This window comes from Pseudonaja textilis, chromosome 5 (genome assembly GCF_049901715.1).
Source record: "Pseudonaja textilis isolate UNSWEBS1 chromosome 5, rPseTex1.2, whole genome shotgun sequence".
Taxonomy (NCBI): domain Eukaryota; kingdom Metazoa; phylum Chordata; class Lepidosauria; order Squamata; family Elapidae; genus Pseudonaja; species Pseudonaja textilis.
Genome location: NC_141994.1, coordinates 15,999,679 through 16,024,003, shown reverse-complemented (window position 1 = coordinate 16,024,003; position 24,325 = coordinate 15,999,679). Strand labels below are relative to the sequence as shown.

The 24,325-nt window shown below is 36.7% G+C and overlaps 2 protein-coding genes across 4 annotated transcripts in view; both read left to right on the top strand.

Moving 5' to 3' along the window:
• Nucleotides 1-12,109, top strand: part of ARFGAP3 (ARF GTPase activating protein 3) — a 31,704-nt gene extending 19,595 nt beyond the window's left edge. For 2 of the 3 annotated variants that reach the window (XM_026702811.2, XM_026702803.2), the window contains 7 exons: nucleotides 3,110-3,235; nucleotides 4,747-4,869; nucleotides 6,413-6,547; nucleotides 8,288-8,411; nucleotides 8,993-9,083; nucleotides 10,208-10,329; nucleotides 10,798-12,109. In XM_026702811.2, the coding sequence (XP_026558596.2) occupies nucleotides 3,110-3,235; nucleotides 4,747-4,869; nucleotides 6,413-6,547; nucleotides 8,288-8,411; nucleotides 8,993-9,083; nucleotides 10,208-10,329; nucleotides 10,798-10,815 (739 nt within the window). In that variant the 3' untranslated portion in view covers nucleotides 10,816-12,109. The remainder of the gene's footprint in view (nucleotides 1-3,109; nucleotides 3,236-4,746; nucleotides 4,870-6,412; nucleotides 6,548-8,287; nucleotides 8,412-8,992; nucleotides 9,084-10,207; nucleotides 10,330-10,797) is intronic. The other variant, XM_087934158.1, reaches the window with a different exon arrangement.
• A 4,688-nt stretch (nucleotides 12,110-16,797) lies between these two features.
• KIF21A (kinesin family member 21A) overlaps nucleotides 16,798-24,325 on the top strand; it is an 87,339-nt gene continuing 79,811 nt past the window's right edge. Inside the window, exon 1 of the mRNA XM_087935480.1 lies at nucleotides 16,798-17,519. Coding sequence (XP_087791606.1) covers nucleotides 17,473-17,519 — 47 coding nt within the window. The 5' untranslated portion in view covers nucleotides 16,798-17,472. The remainder of the gene's footprint in view (nucleotides 17,520-24,325) is intronic.

Below are 24,325 nucleotides of genomic sequence, written 5' to 3'. Positions count from 1 at the left end.
ATGGATAGAATAGACATTGTATTTAAATAAACAGAGCTGCCATTTGCAAATATTCCTCCAAGTTGCACACACTTTTCTTGATCAATTATGGAAATGTTTATCCAGGTTCAATGTTTACAAAAATGTACTAAGCTTTCAAAATGGGATGCCAAGCTACTCTTAATGACTTCACTTCTTTATGACATTGATTAAATGCTTGTTTTGCAATTTGCTAAAAATTCTTCTAAAAGTAGCTTAGAAAAATTATTGCATCTTTCTTTGAAGAACTATGTTCTGATATTTTTGATTTTGTTAATGCTGTCAGACAGAAATAACAGTAAGTGTGATTTTTGTCTTGTAAATGAAAACTCAAAAGAATATTTATTGAAAGCTTTTGTAGCATATTTGCATGGCTTTCAAGATAGGAATTAATATCACATAACTTCATAGTCAATGGATTTCTTCAGATAGCTGTTCATTTGTCTAATTAGTAATTCATTCATTTCCCTTTACCTGTTATCTCTTTGATATCTGTTTAATAAAGTATCTGGTAATCTAAGATACTTTCCTACAGATCACTTTTATACATCTTCATTTCTATTCCACACCATTACAAAGGATTCATTAAATACACCAGGAGTATATGCTAAACTAGTAATTTGTTATGAAAATCAAATATATATAAAATTGATTCATATTATTTTCCTAATATGTGTGTGTTCATACACTGCACTATCCAACTGTTATGATTTGTGTAGAGTTCTCTATACTTATAATTTGCAGCAGCTGCTCTCAGATTGAAGATATTCCAATACTAAAACATTCAGGATATTTTTACCCAGTATGTCTTCTAAATTGGCATTATATTTTACCTATTGAAAGGGGCAATAATATGGGGTGTTTATTAGTAGGGGTTAATCTAGAGGATCCTTAAATCCACTATAAATATTCCTGCTACTTGAACAGTTAAGAAAAAGAAGTTCATCTCCATTTTAGATTAAGTTTAGCAGCATAGCTAAATTAGGATAAACCATTATTCTCAACTATGATTAGCAGAAGCAAGCAAATGTAGTTTATAAAACGTTAGCTTGTTTTAACTAATCATAGCTAGGTGCAGGCACAGTTAAATTCTAATTACTGACACCTGAAACAATTGTTTCCAGCTTTTTCTTCACAATCCTTCTGGAAAAGGTAGGCCTTAATCATTAACAGTGCATGGGGATGGCAAGTCGTGCCCATCTTCCCCTATTATAACATCACACACTTTAATCATTAACACACCAGTATCCAGTCACTAGCTCCTGTGGTGTCCTTTGCAGGAGGTTGGAAAGCCAAACAGACTTTATTCTTCTAAGAGGAACACTGCTTGCAGTTAATATCTATATCCATATTTGTAGGTCTGTCGGATTTGTAAATGACCTGGTAGGGCCAGTCTTCCCCAAATACAATTTTCGTTATTCCCCAGCATTGCCAAAGAGAAAAGAGCATTGTGGGTAATGATGCCCTCTGAGCTTGGTTGTTTGTTTGCATATGCTTCATTATCTAACTAGATAACATCACCAGTGCTAGTGAGGATGGGATTTGCTCCATTGGTGGAACTGAATTTTTTTTTACTACCGGTTCTGGGGGCGTGGCTTGGTGGGCGTGGCAGGGGAAGGATGCTGCAAAATCTCCATTCCCTCCCCACCCCACTAATATACTTACCAGCTCTGGTCTCCCTGTGCAGGGCAACAAAAGAAGACCCAGCCGATTAGCTGGGACTCGAGAGGCAGGGAATAGATGGGGGTGGGGCCAGCCAGAGATAGTATTTGCCGGTTCTCCAACCTACTCAAAATTTCCGCTACCGGTTCTCTAGAACCGGTCAGAACCTGCTGAATACCACCACTGGTTTGCTCCCAGTTTATATAGAGTAGCTTGCCCTGCCAATGTTGGTGGAGGTATGGTTTTCTCCTTGGTAGTTCCTTGATTAAATGATTGTTTACTGTTTTACTGTTTGTCTGATATCCACATCTCTAGCCCCATCCCTATCTCCCCCAACCCCGTCTCCCCTCTTTATCAACACACATACACACAAACATTGATCTGTATATAAGAGATAGTTTAGTCACGTGGTTAAAGCACTGAGCTAGAAAGCAGGAGACAAGTGAGTTCAAGTCCAGCCTCAACCATGAAAGCCAGCAGGGTGACTTTGTGGAAGTCAATCTTTCCCAGCCCAACTTACTTTATATGGTGGTGGTTGTGGGGAGAATAGGAAGAGGAAGGTGTCTTGGATATGTTCGCTGCCTTGAATTGTTTGTAAACATAGTAGGATACAAATAGATAAAAATACATATCTGTATATATGTGTAAATGTGTAGATGTGATTTTATCTTTTTAGAGATTAAAAAAAATATGGTTTTTCTTTTAGGTTTATTGAGGTAAAATGTACACACCATTGAAAAGCGACAATAAAAATCAAGAAGGAAACAAAAAGACCAGAATATATCCTTCTCAGCAACCAGCAACCAGATAAACAGGGTTAACACCAAGTTTAGAGAGCACTGAGGATTCCACAGTTCTACATATATTCTCTTCTATTTGATAAAAGATGATAGATAGATAGATAGATAGATAGATAGATAGATAGATAGATAGATAGATAGATAGATAGATAGACCATCACTTCAAGGAAAACTGCTTTTGTTGTGTAGTATTACAAAATAGCCACAATTTTTCCTGATTGACTTTTGGACTGTAGATGTGTCCTGTTTCCTGCAGTTTGAGTTCAGAAACTCTTTTTTCTTATTACAACTTTAAAATTGTCTCAAATTCTGCTTTTCACCATACATTGATCCTGTGGTACTTTTTAATTATGTTTTTCCATTGTTGTGTTCTTTATTATTCCTTTAGCACTAATCCTTTAGAAGCAAAATAATATGCAATGTCCATTACAAAGTCTGATTAAATTTGAATCCTCCTATAAAGGTAGAACTCTTTGATTTTAGAAATATAGGAAAAGGAATTTTACTCAGTTAAGTCATGTACTTCTGGTTTTTGTGCTGAAAAAATCACTTCATTTCTATTACCATGAGGGAAATTTTTCTGGCATTCAGTCAAGGTATATCAGATATATGTGGGATTTTCTTTTTAGGGTATCATCTTTACGACTGGCCTACAAAGATCTTGAAATTCAGATGAAGGATGAAAAACGAAATGTGCCTGGTAAAAAGAAAACAGAGATAGAAAGACTTGGCATGGGATTCAGTAATAGTAGAAGGTATGTATTCGGGGTGGGCTTCAAATTTTTTAGCAAGGGACTCTCTGCCCTAATGACTGGCTGGGTGGGCGTGGCTGGGTGGGCATGTGACTGGGTGGGTGTAGCCAACTCCATGTCGCTGCTTTGCCCTAATTACCTAAAAAAAGATATATACCAAAAAGTTGTTTATTATTTCATGCATTTAATACTTAAATAAAAGACTGGGTAAAATCAGGCTTAATAGCAGTGACTGTGAGAGGGATCTTGGAGTCTTAGTGGAGTTTCTGGTGGGTTACGTGATTCTTATTATTTGAGAACTAATCCCCTCGGAAGCTAGCAGCTATGTTATGTGATTTTCTCAATGGCTCTCTCGCAAGCGCTGAGTGGATTGTTTATCTAGCTTGCAACACTTTTATGAGGTGTGAAATGCTCTTGGCTGAACGCCCAGATTCAATTAAGCCTATTAAGAGCTTTCCCTTGCTGCTTGTCTTTCTGAGATTATTGGAGGCTCTCCGAGCCCTGCAGAGTCTTAGCTAGGGGCTCCCCCAAACTGTTGTGAGCCCCCGGCAGCCCACCCCTGTGTTTGATTCAGATCACCGACTTTTCATTGGACATCTCTTAATACATTTCTCAATACTTACGGCCACCATTGAGCTTAAAAATTTTGTTGCTAAGTGAGACATTGTTAAGTGAATTTTGCCCTGTTTTGCAACCTTTCTTACCACAATTGTTAATTGAATCAGTGCAATTGTTAAGCCATTAATGTTTGTTAAGAGAATCTGGCTTTCCCCTCGTCTTTGCTTGTCAGAAGGTTGCAAAAGGAGATCACATGTTCCCAGGACACTGTAACGGTCATAAATGTGAGTCAGCTTCCAAGCATCTTAATTTTGATCACGTGACCATGGGATGCTCCAACGGTCGTAAGTGTGAAGAACAAGCATAAGTCACTTTTTTCAGTGCCGTTGTAACTTCAAACAGTTGCTAAATGAATTGTTGAAAGTCGAGGACTATCAGAAGAAGCTTGATAGCAATCATTCAAATATTTTATTGTGCATATTCAGAATTGCTGCATAACAAGTTTTGAATCCAGAAACTGCTATCCAAATGCTTTAAGGGTTCAAATATGTTTTACTTTAGTTTAACTTAATAGATATATAAGAGCCGTGGGGGTGCAGTGGTTAGAATGAAGCACTGCAGGCTACTTCTGCTGATGGCCAACTGCCAGCAGTTTGGCAGTTCAATTTTCTCTGTCTCAAGGTTGTCTCAGCCTTCCATTTTTCCAGGGCCAGTAAAATGAGGACCCAGATTGTTGGGGACGATATGCTGACTGTAAATCGCTTAGAGAGGGCTGTAAAGCCCCATGAAGGGGTATAGAAGTCTTAAGTGATATTGATATCCTGCCTTTCACTTAAGATTTTTTTCTCCAAAGCAATCCTGGGAGGCACATTGGGCAGAGAAAGTGATTAACTGAGGAATCTAGATCTTGGGTCTCATTCCTCCCAAACTTTTTAAATTTCAATTTTTCCCTCCAGTGGTATTTCTCATTCGGTAAGTTCAGATATGCAGATCATACAACAAGAAACACCAACAAGTGCAAAATCAAGAAAAAACTATAATGATGAAGATGATTTGTATTTTTCTTGCTCCAATTCAAGGTAATCATTTAAAAATCTTGAAAATAATAATTAACATACATGTGTATCCATGACCATGACCATGATCCAGGGTAGATAAAGATTTTCTTTCCTGATGACAGAGTTTTAGCAAGTAACAGCAGTAGACTTAACACTGCCTCAGGTCTAATTTTGAAAAGGTTAAACCTGTTTAAGAGCTGGGGTGGAAGACTACCAGGAAATTTCAGGATTTTAGCCTAGATTGGGAAGATGAACACTTTTAGAAAAAAACAAATACCAGAATAGCACCAAGATTCAAGCTTGACTCAAAGTTGTGTGTCCTTTTTCCTAGGTGTCCTGGAAATGCTTAGTGTATTTGACACTTTGCTGATCTGTTACTCAGCAGCTCGGTATAAAATCACTAAAATGGTCCTGGTTCCATCTTCCTTAGAGTAGATTTGATTTCCCTTATGTAGGATTGGAGAATTTAGGAGAGAGGGTGTTAATATCATTGGAGTAAGTAATGGCAATTTTTTTCCCCACACCACTGGCTGAATGCTCAAGGGCAAAAGGGATGCTTTAAGTTCTGCAAGGTTTAAGATATCTACTTTAATATGCCCAAGCAAGAAAATTAGGGGGTTTTTTTCATTTTGTTTTAAAGCATGGAGAAATTCAAGACACATCCACTTTGTTTCTTAAAGTTTCTCCAAAAATGCCCCAGAAAGGATAAAATTTTGAATATGCCTACTTGTGATTGCTATAGGTAGCAGAAAGTGTCCTAGAAATGGTATATGGGTTGTCTGTCTATGCCAAGTAACACTATGGAGTTCTAAGTGCAGAAAAAGAAAGGTTTTTTTTGTTATGTTTATTTATTTTTATTGAACTTTGAGCAAAGTATAAATTACATTAAATTTTAAGCATACATAAAAAAATTGGAAATGGTTGTCAGCTGAAGTGGTTGCAAGTCAAGTACCAAAGAAGAATGGATGGCAGAAGTCAGAATAAAAGAAATTAAAAAAACATACTGAATAATTTTAGATTCTTATAGAGGAGATTTCCCTTCTTTGCCTGCTGCAGTGGATATGGAGAGCATCAAGAAGGGTGTACCATGGCAAATCACCCACAAAGGACTGCTATGGTTAGCCAAGTTTTATAGCCTTTCAACTTCTCTCCCTTCTGGGGTTGCTTAGATTGCCTTGGGAATCTAAGGGAAATTAAGATCAGAAAATAGTTGCACAGAGAAAGTATTCGTTCATTCATTCATTCATTCATTCATTCATTCATTCACTCAACTAGTGACTCAGTAAGGTTACATACCCACTGCTTACAGTAAGATTACATATGAAATGAGGATTAGCTACATGCAGGCATTGGGCAAGTATTTAAGGTACAGGCAAGAAATAATTAGCTAATTGGGGTAAACAAATAGGAGAAAACTAGATTGTCCAAGCAGGCCTTTGGATGCTGATTAAGAGCGCAGTGCTTTTTAGTAAAACAGCATTCCTTGCCCTTGTAGAGGAATGGATCCATAGTGAACACACTCTCCTAGACTTCAAATATCAATGAAATGTTTTCCGATTTCCAGATATTTTGATTCACCTGACTTGAGAAGTAGTGCTTTTTCTAAATGGGATGACAATTCTGATTCATTCTGGAAGAAAGAAAGCAGCAGAGACATTGATATGATTTTGTCTTCCAAGCCTACAAGCTATTCAGAGAGGTAACTTTCTTTACAAAATATCAACACTTATAATGACATAAACATGAATTACTTTGTTTGCTGACCTGCCACTATTAAATCGCCTTTGCAAAATAAGGGTGAACTTGAATATTCAAATTCCAATATTTGAATGAAAATTTACATCACAAAGAAACCTGCTTGTTTGAAATCCGAATGTTATATTAACATCTCTGCAAATGGGAGAGGAGGCGTGGGGGGGTGAAGGATTTAGAGTTCAAGAGTCTAAAAACATTTTGTTTTCTGGTTGCTTCGGCAAATTGCATGAGTATAAGAGAAAATACTTTGACAAAGCAGTTAGGAATAGGAAAGTTCTGGAAAGGAAGTGGCCAGTGGAATGCGTGCACAATCCAGAGTGTAGATTTTATAGCAGAATTGAAGAAGCCTTGCTTTCCAGATTTACCAGATTATGCATACACATGGTTGTGAAAGAAAGGAGGAACATCAAAGGAATATAAAGCTCCAAATTCCTTAACTGATAAATACTGCACGCTTATTCTTCTAAAAATAATATATTTTCTGTGATTGTTTTCTATTTTTATGGTTTTTTTTAAGTTTTCCAAGTAGTCTTCAGGACTGATCAGATGAATCCATAGTGAGGAGGACAATCTGAAAATAGCATTTTTACAATTGTAATTGTTGTGTATGATAGAATAGAATACCTTTATTGTTATTGCATTCTACAAATACAATTAAAGTTGAAAGCTACTCCAGCACAGTGCCCCAAATACCACATCCCAATCACACTACAGATTATTATTAGTAGTAGTAATAATAATAATAATAAAAACAACCTAGTCTAAAACCTATCTAAAATATATAGTAAGTTAGTTTAAAAATGCCACTATATTCATAGGACTAAATCACAAATGCACTGTTTGATTCAAGACAATTATTGCCTTGGAAAATAAACTGTTTCTCAGTTTATTAGTCCTCATTTTAAGACACCTATAGCGACTTCCTGATGGTAACAGTTCGAAATATGAATGTCCAGGATGAGAACGGTCTATGGAGATTTTTAGTGTTCTAAAGAGGAGTCTGGTCTTTGCAATCTCTTACAAAGAAGAAAGAGCAACTGATTTTTTGTGCTGTGTTTATAACTCTCTGGAGCATCTTCTTATACACTACAGAGCACCCAGCATACAACACTGTTACACAGTATCCCAAGTTATCATTAGTAATATAATAATTAGTAATATAAAAAACTCAGATAATAAGTAGTTGTCTTTATAAAACTGTCATACACAGTAGCATTCACAATACATGTAGTCCTTCACTTACAACCATAATAGAGCCTGCCGATTAAGTCCTAAGTTATGAAGGTTGTAAAATAGATCACCCATATGACTCACCTGACTTTATAGCCTTTTTTGCCATGGTCATTAAGTGACCCCATTGTTTGCTGTGGGGAATTTGGCCAAAAACAGGAAGTAAACCCCAGTTTTCAGCCAAAATATAAATCACATTCATGTGATTATGGGACATTGCAAACAGCCATATATTCGGGCCAGTTGTTTAGCACCCAGAATGCAGTCACATGACTGCAGGGGGTGGCCATTAGAATTTCAGAATCAGATCATAGTCCTTTTAGGAAGTCCATCCTAACTTCAAACAGTTGCTAAATTAGCCATTATAAATTGAAGTCTATCTGTATTAAGGATATTTGTAAAATACAAATTTCTTTGTTGATCTGAGATGTAACCATGTTAAAACATTTTGTAGGTCATCGTCTCGTAGGAAACTAGAGCATGAAAACTCTGCAAGCACAGATGAAGCACAAAAGAAATTTGGCAATGCAAAAGCTATTTCATCAGATATGTATTTTGGAAAGCAAGACCATGCTGAAGTAAGTACAGCCAAAACATTTTGAAATTATTCACTGGTTGTGGTTTCAGAATGTCATCTCATCACAATACAACTGGGCGAATAAGAAAAGTTGTGGAATACCATTGAATTGCAGAAAAAATTATATGTTTTATGTTTTCTTCAGTTATTATCTAATTTTTTCAAGGGGAAAATCAGTAAGAAAAATCAAGAGGAAGGATCCAGGGACAAAATGATTTCAGTGTCAACTTGACAGAATAAGGAATATAAACTGTATTTGGAAGGATTAATTTATTCAGGGAAAAAATCAGTGCTATAAATATTTAAGTGTAGTCCATTTAAGTATTGTTTCATTAGATATAGTACAAGAAAAGGTCTACTCAGAGGGGTAGGATTCTATTTTACATCTGTTTTGAGGTTATCTAAATTTTGCAATATATGGATTGATTTTGTAGGTTATTATAAGGGACTATTTTTCTAATTTTTTATGAACTTTGGAGATTAGCCATCTCTGCATGCTTTCTTTGGCATTTTGAAAATCACTGCCTAGATGGGAAAGATGGACATATTCTTTATGACTGAAATTTCCTTCACTCTCTGTAGTATGAAGCTAGAATACGGTTAGAAAGGCTTTCCGGAAATGCTGCCATAAGTTCAGCTGATTTGTTTGAAGATCAAAAGAAACAGCCATCAGGTATGGAAGAAAAAAACTTGAGTTTCAGACATTGCCAGTTTTATAAAGCAACCTGCTATACTTATTAACTATAACGTACTAAGTATTTATTTGGAAAATAAATAAAGGTACAGTGCGTTTCTAGATAAGTTTGTTTAAGAGTCTTAATACTTTTGTGAAGACTTTTGTGCCTATACACAAACAGAGTGACAGGGCAGCTGGCCCTTTCATTCCACCATTGCCACAGCTAGTTATTTCATTTTCTTAAAAGAGTTTAAATTAGTGGTGTCCTATACATGAGACCAAATGACTACTGACTTTGCTTGTGGAGGCCAGCAGGGAATGTTGTAAATTGCAATCACATGATCATGGCTCATTACATCATAACCACAAGCACCCGAGCGCCTGGATCGCAGTCATGTGACTGTGGGAGGGAAACTGCAATAGCCAGAACAGGACTGGTCTTAAATCCTTCTTGTTTAGCACAACCGTAATTTTGAACAGTTGCTGACTGAGTGGGCATAACACAAGGACTACCTTCAAGCTGCACTGAGAAGTCAAAACATGATGTTATCTTTGAAGAAAGCAAGGTCATACCATTTCACCATTTTTGCAAAGAAAACTACATGGCTCGTTCCACTTAGTCTTTCCATTTGATAAGGTGGCTTTCGATTTAAAGCACAGATATGCAAGATTTAAAAAAGAAAAGCAGTAACAAATTATTTGAAACACAAATAATGAAAACATTAACCATTAAAATCCCAGCTAAAGAGGTGTAGCTTTATAGGTTTCCTAAAGGTAAAGAAAGTGAATGCTTTGAAGGAATCCCTCCTGTAGCCTGGGAATGATGCAGGCAAAGGCTCTCTTATGTTCCCCATGTTTCATTCTTCATTTGCAGCTTGGGTGAGAGTTATTACAAGCTTTATTTCTCTGATTTAATGTTGTCTTTGGTCGTTTAAAAGGAAATACTTTATTGTGGAAGGAGTACTGAATAAAAATCTATGTAGAAGCTGGTTATTCGTTCAAATATCAAACAATCTTTTTGATACAAATCAACTTTATTGTGTTGAAATTATTCCTTTCAAATGTTTTTTTTGGAGCTACATGCCAACATCTTTCTTTTTTTTTTAAATCTCTGACTTTAGGCAATTACAGTATTTCAAATGTTTTGCCTGCTGCTCCTGATATGACTCAGTTTAAACAAGGAGTGAAGTCTGTGGCTGGAAAGCTTTCTGTCCTGGCAAACGGAGTCATGACTTCTATTCAGGTTAATAAACTTACAAATTTGAAATCTTTCCAAAATGAAATGGTCCCATATGCTATCTTCCTCACTGATTAGTCCTGTCATCTGGTATGAAGGGTGGAATAATATATCCATAGCCACAGAGGGATTGCTTTGTAGCTAAAAAAAGGGAAAGCCTCTTTTTGTTAGGCCAGTCTCTTGTGAAATAAATGAACAAAAGAACACAAAAACTTCCATCATTAAGTTGCCTATCTACCCAGCTAATTAACTAATAGTTATGCCTGCAGTGTTTTCAGAAACAAGTGTACCTTAATTTTCCAAGGATTGAGAATTTTTTTTGTAAATTCTGAATTATTATAAACTTAGAGATATAAAATAACATTAGTATAGATCTCATTCTGTGGCATAGTTAATGAAAAAACTGTGTATGTAAATATGGCAATTTTGCTTGTGAGAAATGTAACCTGTTCATTTCTTTTTATCTTTCCCTAGGACCGCTATGGTTCTTAAGCATTATGGTGACTGGATAACTAGAAGATTTTTTAAAAAAGTTTCTATGTCTACCAATAATTATATTGCAGACTAACATGAAGTTCCTTTTAGTCTGTAAAATATGTAATCCTAATTTCTGGCACTTGTACATTTTTAATGGGAGTCCTTTTTCGGGGGGCTCCTCATGATATTCATTTATTATTTTTGTCCGTCCCCCGCTGCCTTATTGTACTACAAGTTAATTGGCTACATTGAATCTGCTTCTAAAACAGAGCAAGAAGCAATATGGGATCCTATTCACTTTCCCAGAATAGTACTAGGCTAAGAATTAATTCAGTTTTATAAATCTGAGGGATAAGTGGTTATTTAAAGGAGCAGGAGATTGACCTGCTCATAAATAACTTTTCATTGTCTCTCTGAAGAGAAGGAGAGTGGCAGTTAATTCCTTGAAAAGCGCTTATTTTAGGGGGAGGGGAGGCATTAATCCCACCAAGACATTTCACTCTGTGAGGATCCATGTAATTGTTGAAAGATTCAAATACATAAGAATAAGAAAGTTTAAGAAATGCAGAAGCCTATAAGATGTGCAAAATTATTATGTGAGAGATAATGGTGGGGGTCTGTTCAGCAAAAAAATAAAGTGTATAATTTTGTGTCAGATTGCGTTCAGTAGATAATAAATAGTAAATAGATGTGCACATAACAGATAACTGAAAGTTAGTACTGGTAGGTGCAATAGAACATTGGAGCAGTTTTTTGTTGCATTAGTTTTCCATTTAAGTTTGTTTCCTGAGGATGAGACATATGTCTCCTTTATTTAAAATAGCATAAGTTTGACATATTTATTCATCACATTTAATTTCATTCCATAAGTGCTTATCTGCAATCAATATGGTGTCTGAAATAAAGAATAAATTGTAGGTAAAGATAAAGTAATAAGGAGACATGCTCTCTGAATCTAACCATATAGACCAGGGGTGTCAAACTCGCTTTGTCACCTGAGGTATTGTGACTTCTTTCCCCTTTGCTAAAACGGGAATGGGGGTGGCCAGTGTATAACGCATCTGGCCCACAGGCCACAGGTTTGACACCCCTGACATAGACAGATAAAATGTTTAAATAATGAAGACTTCTTGCCTTGCATCTGTGCATAAAAAAACTTGCCAGCTGTGGCTGTGTTTTAGACAACAAGGAACCTCAGTTATTTGAAACAATGAATTTAAAATGTTTAATATGAAGTCATAAATTTTATTTTTTTCCTTGATCAGCAGGCATTTCAATATAAAAATCAAAATAAATTTTGATTTTACAACTTGTGTCTTGGATTTTAATCAATTCTTAAATTTAGTATGATATGGATTTTCATGAATTTGACTTGCCAATTCTGTAGAAGAAATATAGAAGATTGTTTTGTATATTTCTTATTTAGAACATACTCATATTGTTTCAAATATGGCTGCAAGATTAAACCTGATTAATATTTGGATGGGAGACCACCAGAAAATAGACTGGAAGATAAGAAAATTTAATAGAAAAAGGCAGTGGCAAACCATTTATGCCCCAGAGTCTTAAACTCATCTCTCTCTTTTTTTTTTTTAAATAGTAGTTTTATTAAAAATTACAGTTGGAAAGATAAAAGCTAACACAAATTAAAAAGAATAAAAAGAAAAAAATAGAAAGTACAGAAAGGAAAAATAGAAAACAAAGAAAAAGAAATGTATAAAGAAATGATTTCCCTCTTCACAAGTATAAACAATTTCAGTAACATCACTTTCTTTTAAAATATAACAAATGGTCTCTACCTACATAGCTCATCTCCTATCTATAAACAAATTTTTCAAACCTCATTGTTTTAGTTTTGATCAGTAAAAGTTCATTAAAGATTACCAGAAATCACATATTTCAATTTATATTCCTAAACCAACTTTATACTCTTTCATGCAACGTTTAAAAAGGTAAACACTCTGTTATGGAAACACAACTCTTTTTCATTATTTGGAAATATGAGGTAATACCTTCCAGCTGCTAATGGTTCTCATGGACGTAGTTAAAAATAGAAATTATGGCAATCTGCATCCTCTTTAACATTGAACTGAACTCTCTATGAAAGTAATAATGTTTCACCCTTTTTGCCCCATGCACTCATTTGCCATGAGGGAAAATTAGCTGCTACAGTCATCATGTGATATAATTTGACATAGTTTGAAAATTATAGCTTCCAGATATGTCCCTCTGACCTTATTGAATAAATCTTCAGAGACTATATGATTTGTCATTTTCATTTTAGATTTAAATAAAATGTAGATTTAGTAAATTATAATTATGTCAAGGTCAAAGTTGATGCATATGAAGTCCTGTTTAATCATCAACAGTTTTTAATTACTTGAATTGCAACAGACTTACTAAAAATGCTGTTCATATACTGTATATTCTGTGTTAGGGATGTACAAAAAGCTCCACGCAAAGAATGAGGACTTTGGACAATCTGTGGATGGAGAGAAATCTGTGGGTATCTTATGATTTGCTGTGGAATCTGGGGCAATATGCTTAAAATGCATCAAATGAAAATATACATGTATGTTTGGGTATGCCATTCCTTTTAAATTCCTCTGATTGAACACCCTATTTTCTTTTGCTATTGAAATCATCTTAATCTTTTGAAATTTCTGGTCAAGACAAAAAAAGGAGGGGGAATATGAAGGCATATAATGAATTCTGGATCTATTGTAGAAAGTAAATAAAGAATGCTGTCCAAAAGTAATCATAGGGAGTAGTTCAATATGTGAAATGAAAATCAACCAGTAATAATAATGGCAATAAATAAAACATGAAATAACACTAAAGCAGCAACAAAATAGATCCATTCTAAACCATGAATGGATCTTAATATGCGTGGAAAAAAATTCTTGATTTTATAAGACCATAATGTAATCAAGCATCTTTGGGGCGGGGTCTATTGAGAGAAACCACTTCTAATTTTTTTGCTACCCACTTGTTTTGTTTTCTAAGTCTATGAAATATAAATTTGATGTGGTTCATCAAAAAATGCACACTGAGGGGATTTGATATACCCAAGTCATGCTGCAATTTTACTTACTGATACTTCATCATTGACTTATTCATTGCAAACAGGAATCCAGGACTCTGAACTACAATTTCCAATGAGGTTGTGTATTTACACCAGTGCACTCACAATTAAAGGAAGAGATCCTTAAAACAAAAAATAACGGAATTGGAAGGGACCTTGCAGGTCCTTTAGTCCAATCCCCTGCTCAAGTAGAAGACCTTATATTATTTTGGACAAATATTTATACCATCTCTTCTTGAAAACCTGTAAAATCTTCTGGAGGCAAGCTATTCCACTGATTGTGGATAACATTGAGTACCTTTAATATTTATCTTGCTGGTTTCTATCACTTGAGTGAGGACTGAGGCGCTGGCAATTTGGTATAATGCCTCATTTTTAAAAAGCGGAAAATGTGATCCCAAATCAGTTTGCAAATTTAAGCAGCTTTCCAGGTGCAATGCAACTATATACTTCCTTTCACATGACAGAAATCAAGCATTTCATGGATTCTCACAAAGCTCTTCATTTCTATTTGTAGAATATTGCTGATGTAGATGTGTTGCTGCTTTTCTTGCAAAGAGTGTTTTACTTTTTCCCAGAAATAGCTAAATGTAGCTGCAGAAGATCCACACCTGGACTTGTTTGTTCAGTTATGAATTTGGGGGTTATAATTCCAAAATATATGGAGGACACCAAATTCAGGAAGATTGGTGTAAGCATGATACATTCTCATGAATACTACTTGTGAACAACTGTTTATACAGGTGACAGTGAGGCTGTAGTAGATACTCTAGTTCAAATTGCCAGAATATTTAAAATCACTTTGTTGGGAGGATCCTCTGGAATATATTCAATTTGAGGAAATCTTTGTGAACTGATATGGAATTATCACAGTGGAAAGAATAGAAGAGGATCAAAATATGAAAGGAATCAAAAAACACCTGGGCTCTTTGTTAATTACCAAACAGCATTTTTATACCTTGTAAATTAGTCATACTAACCATTAACATTCAGTGACTGAATATAATCCTTTTAGACCTGAACACCACAAAACTATTATTGGTTCAAAGAGATTTAAAATCTCTTTAAAAATTAGCAAAAGATTAATGAAATTGCTTTTGTGTCCTGTTGGAAGACAAAATCAGTCATACTGGTAAATAACTTCAGTAAAGGGAGGCAGAATAAATGTGACACAATTGATCCTCCTTGACATTTTAAATGTCTTGATGCAATCAGCCATCACATTCTCCTGGACCATCTCCATTAATATAAAATATTCCTTTAGAGTGGTTCTTGTAGGAATGACCTAACGCAGGACTACTAGGTCTCATGAGATAAACAGACTTTCAACTAAATGTGAATTATTTTAAAGCAATTTAATCAAATTTCCTGATTTCAAGAGCATTTGGTCCAAATTATCTTTTTTTGCATTACCTATGGAGATTCTCAGTCATCCAGATCACGGAGTTGTCCTAAAGGAGCTTTTTCAAGAGGCAACTGGAATTTCTGTTTTTTCTTTGAAGACGTTTCACTTCTCATCCAAGAAGCTTCAACTGAAGAAGCTAGTTTTTCAGGTTTTTCCATTTCTCCCTGGGAATGTGTGATAAGTCATTATAGATTTGAAGGGCTCAATTAAAGCTGATGCCTGGAATCAGGAAATAATCTAGGGCAGTTGAGTCTCTTGAGGGGAAAAAGAAACAATTGACAAGATAATACATGGAAGCGTCAATGACTGTTGTCAGTCTAATAAAAAAATATACAGTAATCAAAAAGCTAGGTAATATGCCTGCTGTACAGAGAAGTACAGGTAGTCTTCAACATATGACAATTGAGCCTCAAATTTATGTTGTGAGAAATGTATTAAGTGAGTTTTGTCCTATTTTCCCAACACATTTGTTAAGTGAATCACTGCAGTTCTTAAATTAGTAATACTGGTTTCCACATTGACTTTGCTTGCCAGGTCACAAAAGGAGATCACATGACCAGGACACTGTCTTTATTGCAATAAAACTAGTTTTGGCTTTGACCTTCAAGGATGAGGTCTGAGAGCTGCTACGGTCTGCCATTTCAATTGAAGTTGGAATTGCAGTATGCTTGTTATACAATGCAATACTATGGAGGTGGCTGGCATGCCCAGGGGCCAGATCTGAGGACAGATTGGTTGCCCTGATGTTTTTATTGCTTGACTATGGGGACGCTGCACGCAGTCATGAGTGTGAAAAACGGTCATAAGTTCCTTTTTTTTCAGTGCCGTTGTAATTCAGGTCACTACATGAACTGTTGCAAGTCGAGGACTACCTGTAAAAGGACATTATGCTTGCCCGCAAAATTTGTGGGTGCTTCAATCACTGGAGGTTTTAAAGAAGAGACTGGACAGTCACTTGTCTGAAATGGTAGGGTTGAGCAGGGGGTTGGGCTAGAAGACCTCCAAGGTCCCTTCCAACTTCATTCTGATTAACATACACCCTCAACCCTACTCATGGTGAACCCATGCAGGTGTTTTTTTTTTTTTCTGGCAACATTAGTGAAGTTACTTGTTCTTTTCTTCCAGAATATTGTTTGACTCCCTGAGATTTTTACTCTTAGCCAGCTCTGGCCCCGCGTTTAGTTTTTGCTTCCTAGACAAGCCAACGTCAGGTAAGTGCCGCCACCTGTCGCAACAACTACCCTACTACGAGAGTAGTATACAGACCCCGTAGAATAAGGTCGTGGTCTCCAATGGGGGGAAAAAAGAGAGGGGGCGGGGAAAGGGCTAGACATTCAACAGCAGCCTCTTCCTCTCCACAAAGAGGAGGAGGAGGCCGCACCGAGGAATCCGCGCGCTCGCCCTCAAAAACAAAACCAAGGGAGCCGCTTCAAGCCGAACCTGCAAGGCTCGGCCTCAACTCCGCCCGCGGCGCCGGCGCGGAAAGGCCAGCGCGTGACTCCGCCCCGCCAGGAGGAGCGACAGCGCCGTCGACGGTGATGGCCGAGCTCGCCGGGGCGCCGCAAAGCGAGCAAACTGAGGCGGCGGCGGCGGCAAGAGGAGGGGCTTCGTTTCGCACTGCGGCTTCTGGAGAGAAGCTGAAGCGGCGGCTGGGCGGGAGCCGCCGACCGCTCGCACTTCCCTGGTGCGGCTGCCGCCACCGGTGCGCATCATCATCATCATAGGCGACGGCTTTGCAGAAATCCCGAGGCGGACGCCCGGCTCCTCGGCCAGTCCAAGCGCTATAAAGCGCCGGAGTGGGCGGAGTACGACAAGCTCTCGCCGCCGCCGCCGCCGCTGCTACACCTATTCATTCAGGCGATCACCTAAAATGGCTGGAGAGAGCCGAAGGTGGTGGTGGTGGCAGGGGGGGAGGAGGAGGAGGAGGAGGTGAAGCGAAGGCAAAAGCCGCCACCGTCGCTGCAGCAGCAGCACCAGCAGCAGCAACCCGGCTCCTTGAAAGCGCTTCCCTTCGAGTGGGGGTGTGCGTGTGTGCACGTTACAAGACACCCCAACTTCTCTTCCCCCCCCCACCTGTTTGCATTTACGGGTCTCCTCCCCGCCCCCACCCCCGAAAAAAAAAAAATTCTGCTTGGACTGAATGCTCCTCCGAGCGTTTGCTTGGCTTCAGCCTTTTTGAACCATGTCGACGACCGGCCCAGACGAGAGCTCCGTCCGCGTCGCCGTCAGGTGAGGCGCCTGCGGGTGGAAGGGCTCTGAGCCTCTCGGGGCTTTTTATACCTGCAAGGGTCTTCTTAGCAGCGGGAGGTTACAAAAAAAAAAAAAGGGTGTGTGTATGTGTGTGTGTACACATGCATGCATGTATGCATGTAAAGGCCGAACTGGGGTCCCAGGTGGGCGAAGAAGGGGAGTCGGGCTTTTCTGAGGCAGGCCTGCGAGGGGAGGGAGACGGAGAAGTCGGCTGAAAGGTGTTGAATCTTCCTCTCTGCGGGTTCCCGTGAAGTTTACCTTTGTCCGGCGCGGCGCTCCTTGGCTTGCCTAACGGCCTGCCAAGGGAGGATTGGGAGGAGGAGGAGGAGAAGAAGAGACCGTCTTGCAAGGAGGAGAGTTGAAAACATTTCAATCCAAAATCTTGGAAAAGTCGTGCGCCCTTTATTAAAACAACAACAATCGAGAACTAGGATGGTGCAAGGAAGGGCTTCTCTGTCAAGGAAAGCTGCCCCTGTTCCTCCAAATTGTGGCTTACTTTCCTTGTAGGTGGTTATCGGGACTGTTAAAAATAAATAAATCCGGACGCTTTTGAGGGGAAGGAAGAAAAATTTGATTTTTATTTTTTTTATTTTTTTATTTTGGCTCCCTTCTAGTGATAGTCTGGATGTTTATAATCCAGATCTGTAAACCTTACTAGGAAGGCATTTAGTTTCCTTTATATATTGTGTATTTGGGGGTTAGAAGGTGTATTTGCTCAGCCTGAGGAATTTGGGGAGGGATACTTTTTTAGGTTTGCCCTCACAGGGAGGTTTGTACAGCTGGGGAAAAGGGAGGAATTTAAATTTGGGGCCTTGTCTGCAGAAATGCAAACAAAGGGGTAGTATTTTACACTTGCTCTTCCGCTCCATGTTACTCTCCGTGTACAGTGTACATTGTACACCGCACTGAATTGCGTTCAAGGGACTTTGAAGATCTAGTGATGTGGCTGTTCTTACAGGCCTGTGCTAGTAAATTGGCTTTAACCGGATTGGTAGTTGAAACTGCAAAAATACCAGGGAGGAGCATGTCAGTATTTTTATTCATGATGGAAAATTGCAACATCATTCATCTGCACTAGAAATTAATGGTGTGTTTATAGTAGAGCTTGCCCATCAAGTAGACTTATGTCAACAATTTCCTCCCTTACCTACATTCAAAAAAACTAAACAGATTTTTTTTTCTTGCTAATATTTCATTGTTCGATTTTTAACAAATAAAATTGTGGAATATTTAATTGTAGATTCTTCAGTTACATCTGGATATAATATTGGCTGATACCTATTAGGAAATTCAATATGACACAAGGTTCAGACTTATCCCCTTCCTTGGTAATTGTCAGATGCATTCAAGTTGAATGGTTTATTTCTGAAGGAAGGTATTACACTAGGGGTGTCAAACTCAATTTCATTGAGGGCCGCACAAGGGTTGTGTTTGACCTCAGGGCCCAGGTAGGTGTGGCTTGGGTGGGCGTGGCCAGCTTGACATCACTCGTTGGGGGATCCCGTGATGGCCTGAGCGCTCTGCCAGTGAAAATGGCTTCCGAGCTCTGTTTTTGGCTGCGACGGCCTCCTGCAACCCTCTGCCAGGGAAAACTGAGCTCGTGAGGGCTGCATGTGGCCCAAGCTCCATTTTTGCTGGCAGAGGCACCGCGAGCTGATCCTTCACTGTTTCCAGGGTAGCTCCAAGTACTAAATCTAAGCACCCTTGAGTTTGACACCCCTGATTTACACCATTTTTTATTTCAGATTTGCAAGATTTGAGGTTGGATGAATATCTAGCCCAAACATATCATTCTTCTTCACTCAATATATGAAAACCTTAGTTGAGAAAGACAAGTAAATGAACTGAGAGCAGAACAAATGTATTGGTTGCTAAAAGTTTTCAGGGCATTGCAGCAAATGTTTTATTTACCAAGACCTCTGCAGTGCCATGTCAGTTTTATGGCCATGGTGTTATTCCCAAATGCTTACATAGCATTGCCTGACCTGATTCATTCTTTTTTGCATTACAGTATATACATCTTAAGCACTTGAAGTTTTTGTGTAATCTTAGTAGAAGTAATAACTTGTTTACAAGACACAACCCTTTTATCTATATTTTTATCATGTGAAATAATAATCAAAACATGAATTAAAATGAGTTGTTGGGGTGAATTTGTTACCATAATAGAGTCATCCTGCTGCAAGTCACAGATTTAATTTTCATTGTGGTATCATACCCAAACATCCATGGAATTGCCTAAAAAGTTGGATGTGATGAATGTTGAAGAATTATCATGATAACGCTACTGATTTTGATAATGCTTTCATTGCAAAGGAGTTTGGCAACATTTCTTCTGCATGAAAGGGCAACGCCCAATGAACTGTGAAATGAAACTCCGAGAATTCTGTAAGCATTTCTTTTTTCCCAAAGTGATATGACAGTGTCACGTTTGTCTTGGCACTGAACTCACGTGCATTTATCTGAGGGCCCACAAAAGATGTTACTCCTTCTGTAACTAGGTAGGATGCTAAAGGAAATACATGAGCTTGATACAGGATGATAGATTTTTATCCTTAGAGTGAATGCATTTGAAATGTTCCAAAGAGGATTATATCGTCACTAAGAAGCTCAAGACTTTTATTCCAGGGTGGAGGCCGTAAGAAACAGTATATATAGTCAGTATTCATGTACACGAAATGTTGCAAAATATCTCTTTTCCATTTGATATGACTAGCATTCATTGAACCATGTAACCAATTTGTTCATTCCAGAAGACTTATTTCTTTTTTGTCTAATCAGGCATGCATGTTGTTAATAATAATAAAATTTGTGCACTATTGACTCCCAACAACTTTGATGGTTCATAAAATAAATAAAATAAAAATCCAAGGGAAAAATGACAAAACAATATAATAAAGGAGCAAAAGCAGACAAAAATGGGCAAAACCTACATACAGTACACATAAGGATCTATAATCATTCTAGAATAGAATAGAATAGAATAGAATAGAATAGAATAGAATAGAATAGAATAGAGTAGAATAGAATTCTTTATTGGCCAAGTGTGATTGGACACACAAGGAATTTGTCTTGGTGCAAATGTTCTCGGTGTACATAAAAAGAAAAGATACATTCTGTCAAGAATCATAAGGTACAACATTTAATGATAGTTATAGAGTATAAAATTCCAGCCAATCACAGCCTTCCAAAACACTGGGATGTCAATGGGAACCTCATGTAGAGGTCAGATAATTTTTTTTAAATTTAATTTAATTTATTTTTATATATAAATTTTTATTGGTTTTTAAAACAAACATGAACAAACAAAACATAAAAACATCAAGTTATCTTCCATATATGTACATACAGTGTGCCGGTTGGTTTACAAATTGTTTTGTGCTTCCATTTCATAGTCTTCAATTATAATTACATTGTATATAATGTCGTATTTTCAATCAAATATTAAATACATTAATGTCATTATTAATCAATCATTTGACTATACTTTTATTCATGTTTTAAAAAATGATCATATTTTACTTAATTTGTTTTATGACAATTCAGATTATGATCCCAGTCTATCCTAGAATCATTTTGTAGATATAATAAGAAAAGAATACATCTTTATATATTTATTATTTTCTAAAAGTCTACATATTTCATTACTATATTTTATTGTCTAACCATTGATAGAATATAAAAAAATGTAAGATCATGTATAGAATATCCAGCAATAAGAAAAAAAAAATACTTTGACATTCCTGTTTAAAATCGCCGCTTAATCACTTCTGTCAAAACTTTTACAGATTCTTTTTTTTCCTTAGGGTGTCCTTTCAAGTCTTAAAATAAAGAAAACATTCTCACCAAACCGGCACACTCTCTTTCCGTTCTCTTTTGTTTCAGAGCTGTCCCAACTTCAGCAGCTTTAATGGCTGCCTCTTTGCCGCTGGCAAAAAGAGCTGCTCCTGGATCTACCAGGGACTTTGCGATATCCCTGGGATCAACAGGATGCGCTCTTTACATTCACCGTCTCTTCGGGACGGTTTAGATCCATTTGGACCATCCAGGAGCAAAGATATCGGCAGCGATCTCAGATCTTCAAGATCGCATGCTGTATCGTCGCGACACCAGCTCCGCCCTCTTGACAGATAATTTTTTTAAAGAAAAAATTAGAATAGGACTGATGTGATGTGACTTTTGGTTTAAAAGGTGTTGGATTCTTCTACAGTTTACTTAGAATTTTTTCACCAGCTAATTCTAATGCACTTAGCTGTTGTAAGAAATAAGACTAAAATAATCCAGCATTCTTAAAATATGAAAATCTATATTGCAATTATGAACCAGCACAATCCAGCATTCTTAATATAAACCAAAATGTGTCTGTAACAGAGTAACTGTGCTAACTCCATGACATAAGATACTTTTAATAACCTTTTGTTTCTTGCTGCTAATATTGGAGCAGTATATCTAGGCTATGATCCAAGTAAATTCATTAGATGGGTCTACTCGTTGCATGTGGAAGTAGGTGTACAAGATGATAGTTTTAGGGTTGTAATAATTGGGAAAACTGAAACATTTCTTTTGATGCTTCATTATGCCAAGGTAGCATAACAAAGTTTGGGGATATATTTACTGACATTCAAATACTTGCAAATACAGAGAAACAAATAGAACTGCAATCATATTCAAATATACTGTTGGTATTTCTTCCAGATAGCTCTTTATTAATACAGTTAAATAATAAAATTTGATGAATTTTATGACTGGCCAGTCTTGCCATGAATCAATGAAATGCTTTATTAATGGCTTCCTCTCTTGTCCAATGAAGAGAAATCTCGGGGAAGGGAAGTAGAAGTGCATCTGCATGTTGAATAAACTCTAAGATGAAATATTTAGCTTTAGAGTGCCACACTCCTACATATCAAAACATTTCATTTTTTTCATTAAAAAATGATAAAGGTCTCTTTGTGAGTTTTATTACAAAAAAGCTACATCTGGTATGATGTGTCCATTATGAAACAAGAGAGCTCTTTGTTAACATTGTAATTGTTTTCAGTTTTCTTCAGCTCAAATATTTAATTTGTTTGGAGATACTTATATTGCCCATCTTTTTGACTACTTATCACATTAATCACATTTTCATCCATTTGTGTATGAAATGATTTCTCATCATTCATACATTTTCTATTTATTATTTACCTGCTTCCTATTCTTAACCTCTAGATTGCATTACATTTCTTTGTTACATTTTAAATTCATGTCCTAATTGATAATTACCCCCCTCAACATCATAGTTTTATAAATTATGTTTGCTTTTTATATATTGCAATTATAAGCAGGCTGCAGATAATTCAGTAATTTTTCAATCACTTTTTAAAAGGTGCAGATATTAGCACCCAGACAAGTTCCATGTACTTTTTATTATGACAAATTTCTAGCAGATACAAAAGAGTGCATATCTCTGTATCTATCTGCATCTTCGTAACTTTGTCTAGGATTTCAGCTTCGGACACCCAACAATATATTGTAAATTCCACAACAAAGTTTTAGACATTCAGTAGTAATGAGGATTGCTTGAATGTCAGAAAAGTTGCTAAGTTTAATTTTGGCATCAAATATTTAAGAAATACTTGATAATTAGTCCATATTTGTAATATTACTTGAATTTTAACTTACAAAGGAAGACATCTGTATTGTATTTACTAATAGTTTTTTGACTTTAGGATACAAATTGTAATTTGGATTATCCCAATCTAGTTTTTAATGTTATGCAAGCAAACATGAGTGTTTCATTAAAATGAATTTTTCTACCACTTCAGCCTTTACCTTTGCTATCTTGTACCTATACACACTTTGAAGGGTATATTCAGGTGAGCATTTTTCAACTGTAGTTTATTGAAGTATATACTGTAGAATAATAGGTTATTGTTACTGTTTCATTGATTCATAAAAATTCCTCCCAGCCTTATTTAGACTCTTGTCACAACAAACCAAGCTACAGTATATTAGAGAATGAAAATGTCAATGTAATTTATGTAAAGACAGACTACATTTTTTTTCAGTAGAAACTGAATGACTCAGTAATTTAATATTAAAACAGCACTGTAATTATGATGCGGGATGGAACTCTGCTGCAATTTCTGTTCTTTTCCTCTTTACATTTGATTCAAGGATTTTTGCAGTTTAATTGTCTTTTCCTTTCCTTATTTTGACTAGATTAATAAATGAGAATAAATATCATGTAAAAGATGAACAAATAGTCCTTGATCAATGACCAGAATTGGGGCTGGCAACTCTGTTGCTAAATGGCACTGTTGCTAAAAGGAAAATCATATGACTGCAATGAGCTTACCATCTATCTTGCCCTGGGATCATTAAGGGAAACAGTGCAGGTACTAAACAAGGGGGAAAAAAAATCACATGATTGCAATTTAAGATTTTACTTCTGCCTTCTCCACTAACAGTGATATTTGTTGACTGAAAAGGTGAATAGTTGACATGGATGTTAGCTTATACAATGTAACACAGAATAGGGACCTGAAATTTATCAAAGACTGTGATAGTTACGTTTGATGGTAAGCGGGAGTGAAGAGTTACAAGGTAAACATAAATGGTGAAAAATTAAAGCAAGGAGAATAATGTTTATTTCTTAGTTACAATGCTTAAAAGAAAATGGGTGGACAAATTTAAAGACTGCTAGTTGAAAACTTAGAGGCATTATGTTGTCTGTTGTGAATGTTGAAAGAAGTGAAAATGAGCATTTATTACAGCACTTATTACTTCTGCCCATTTGATTACACAGA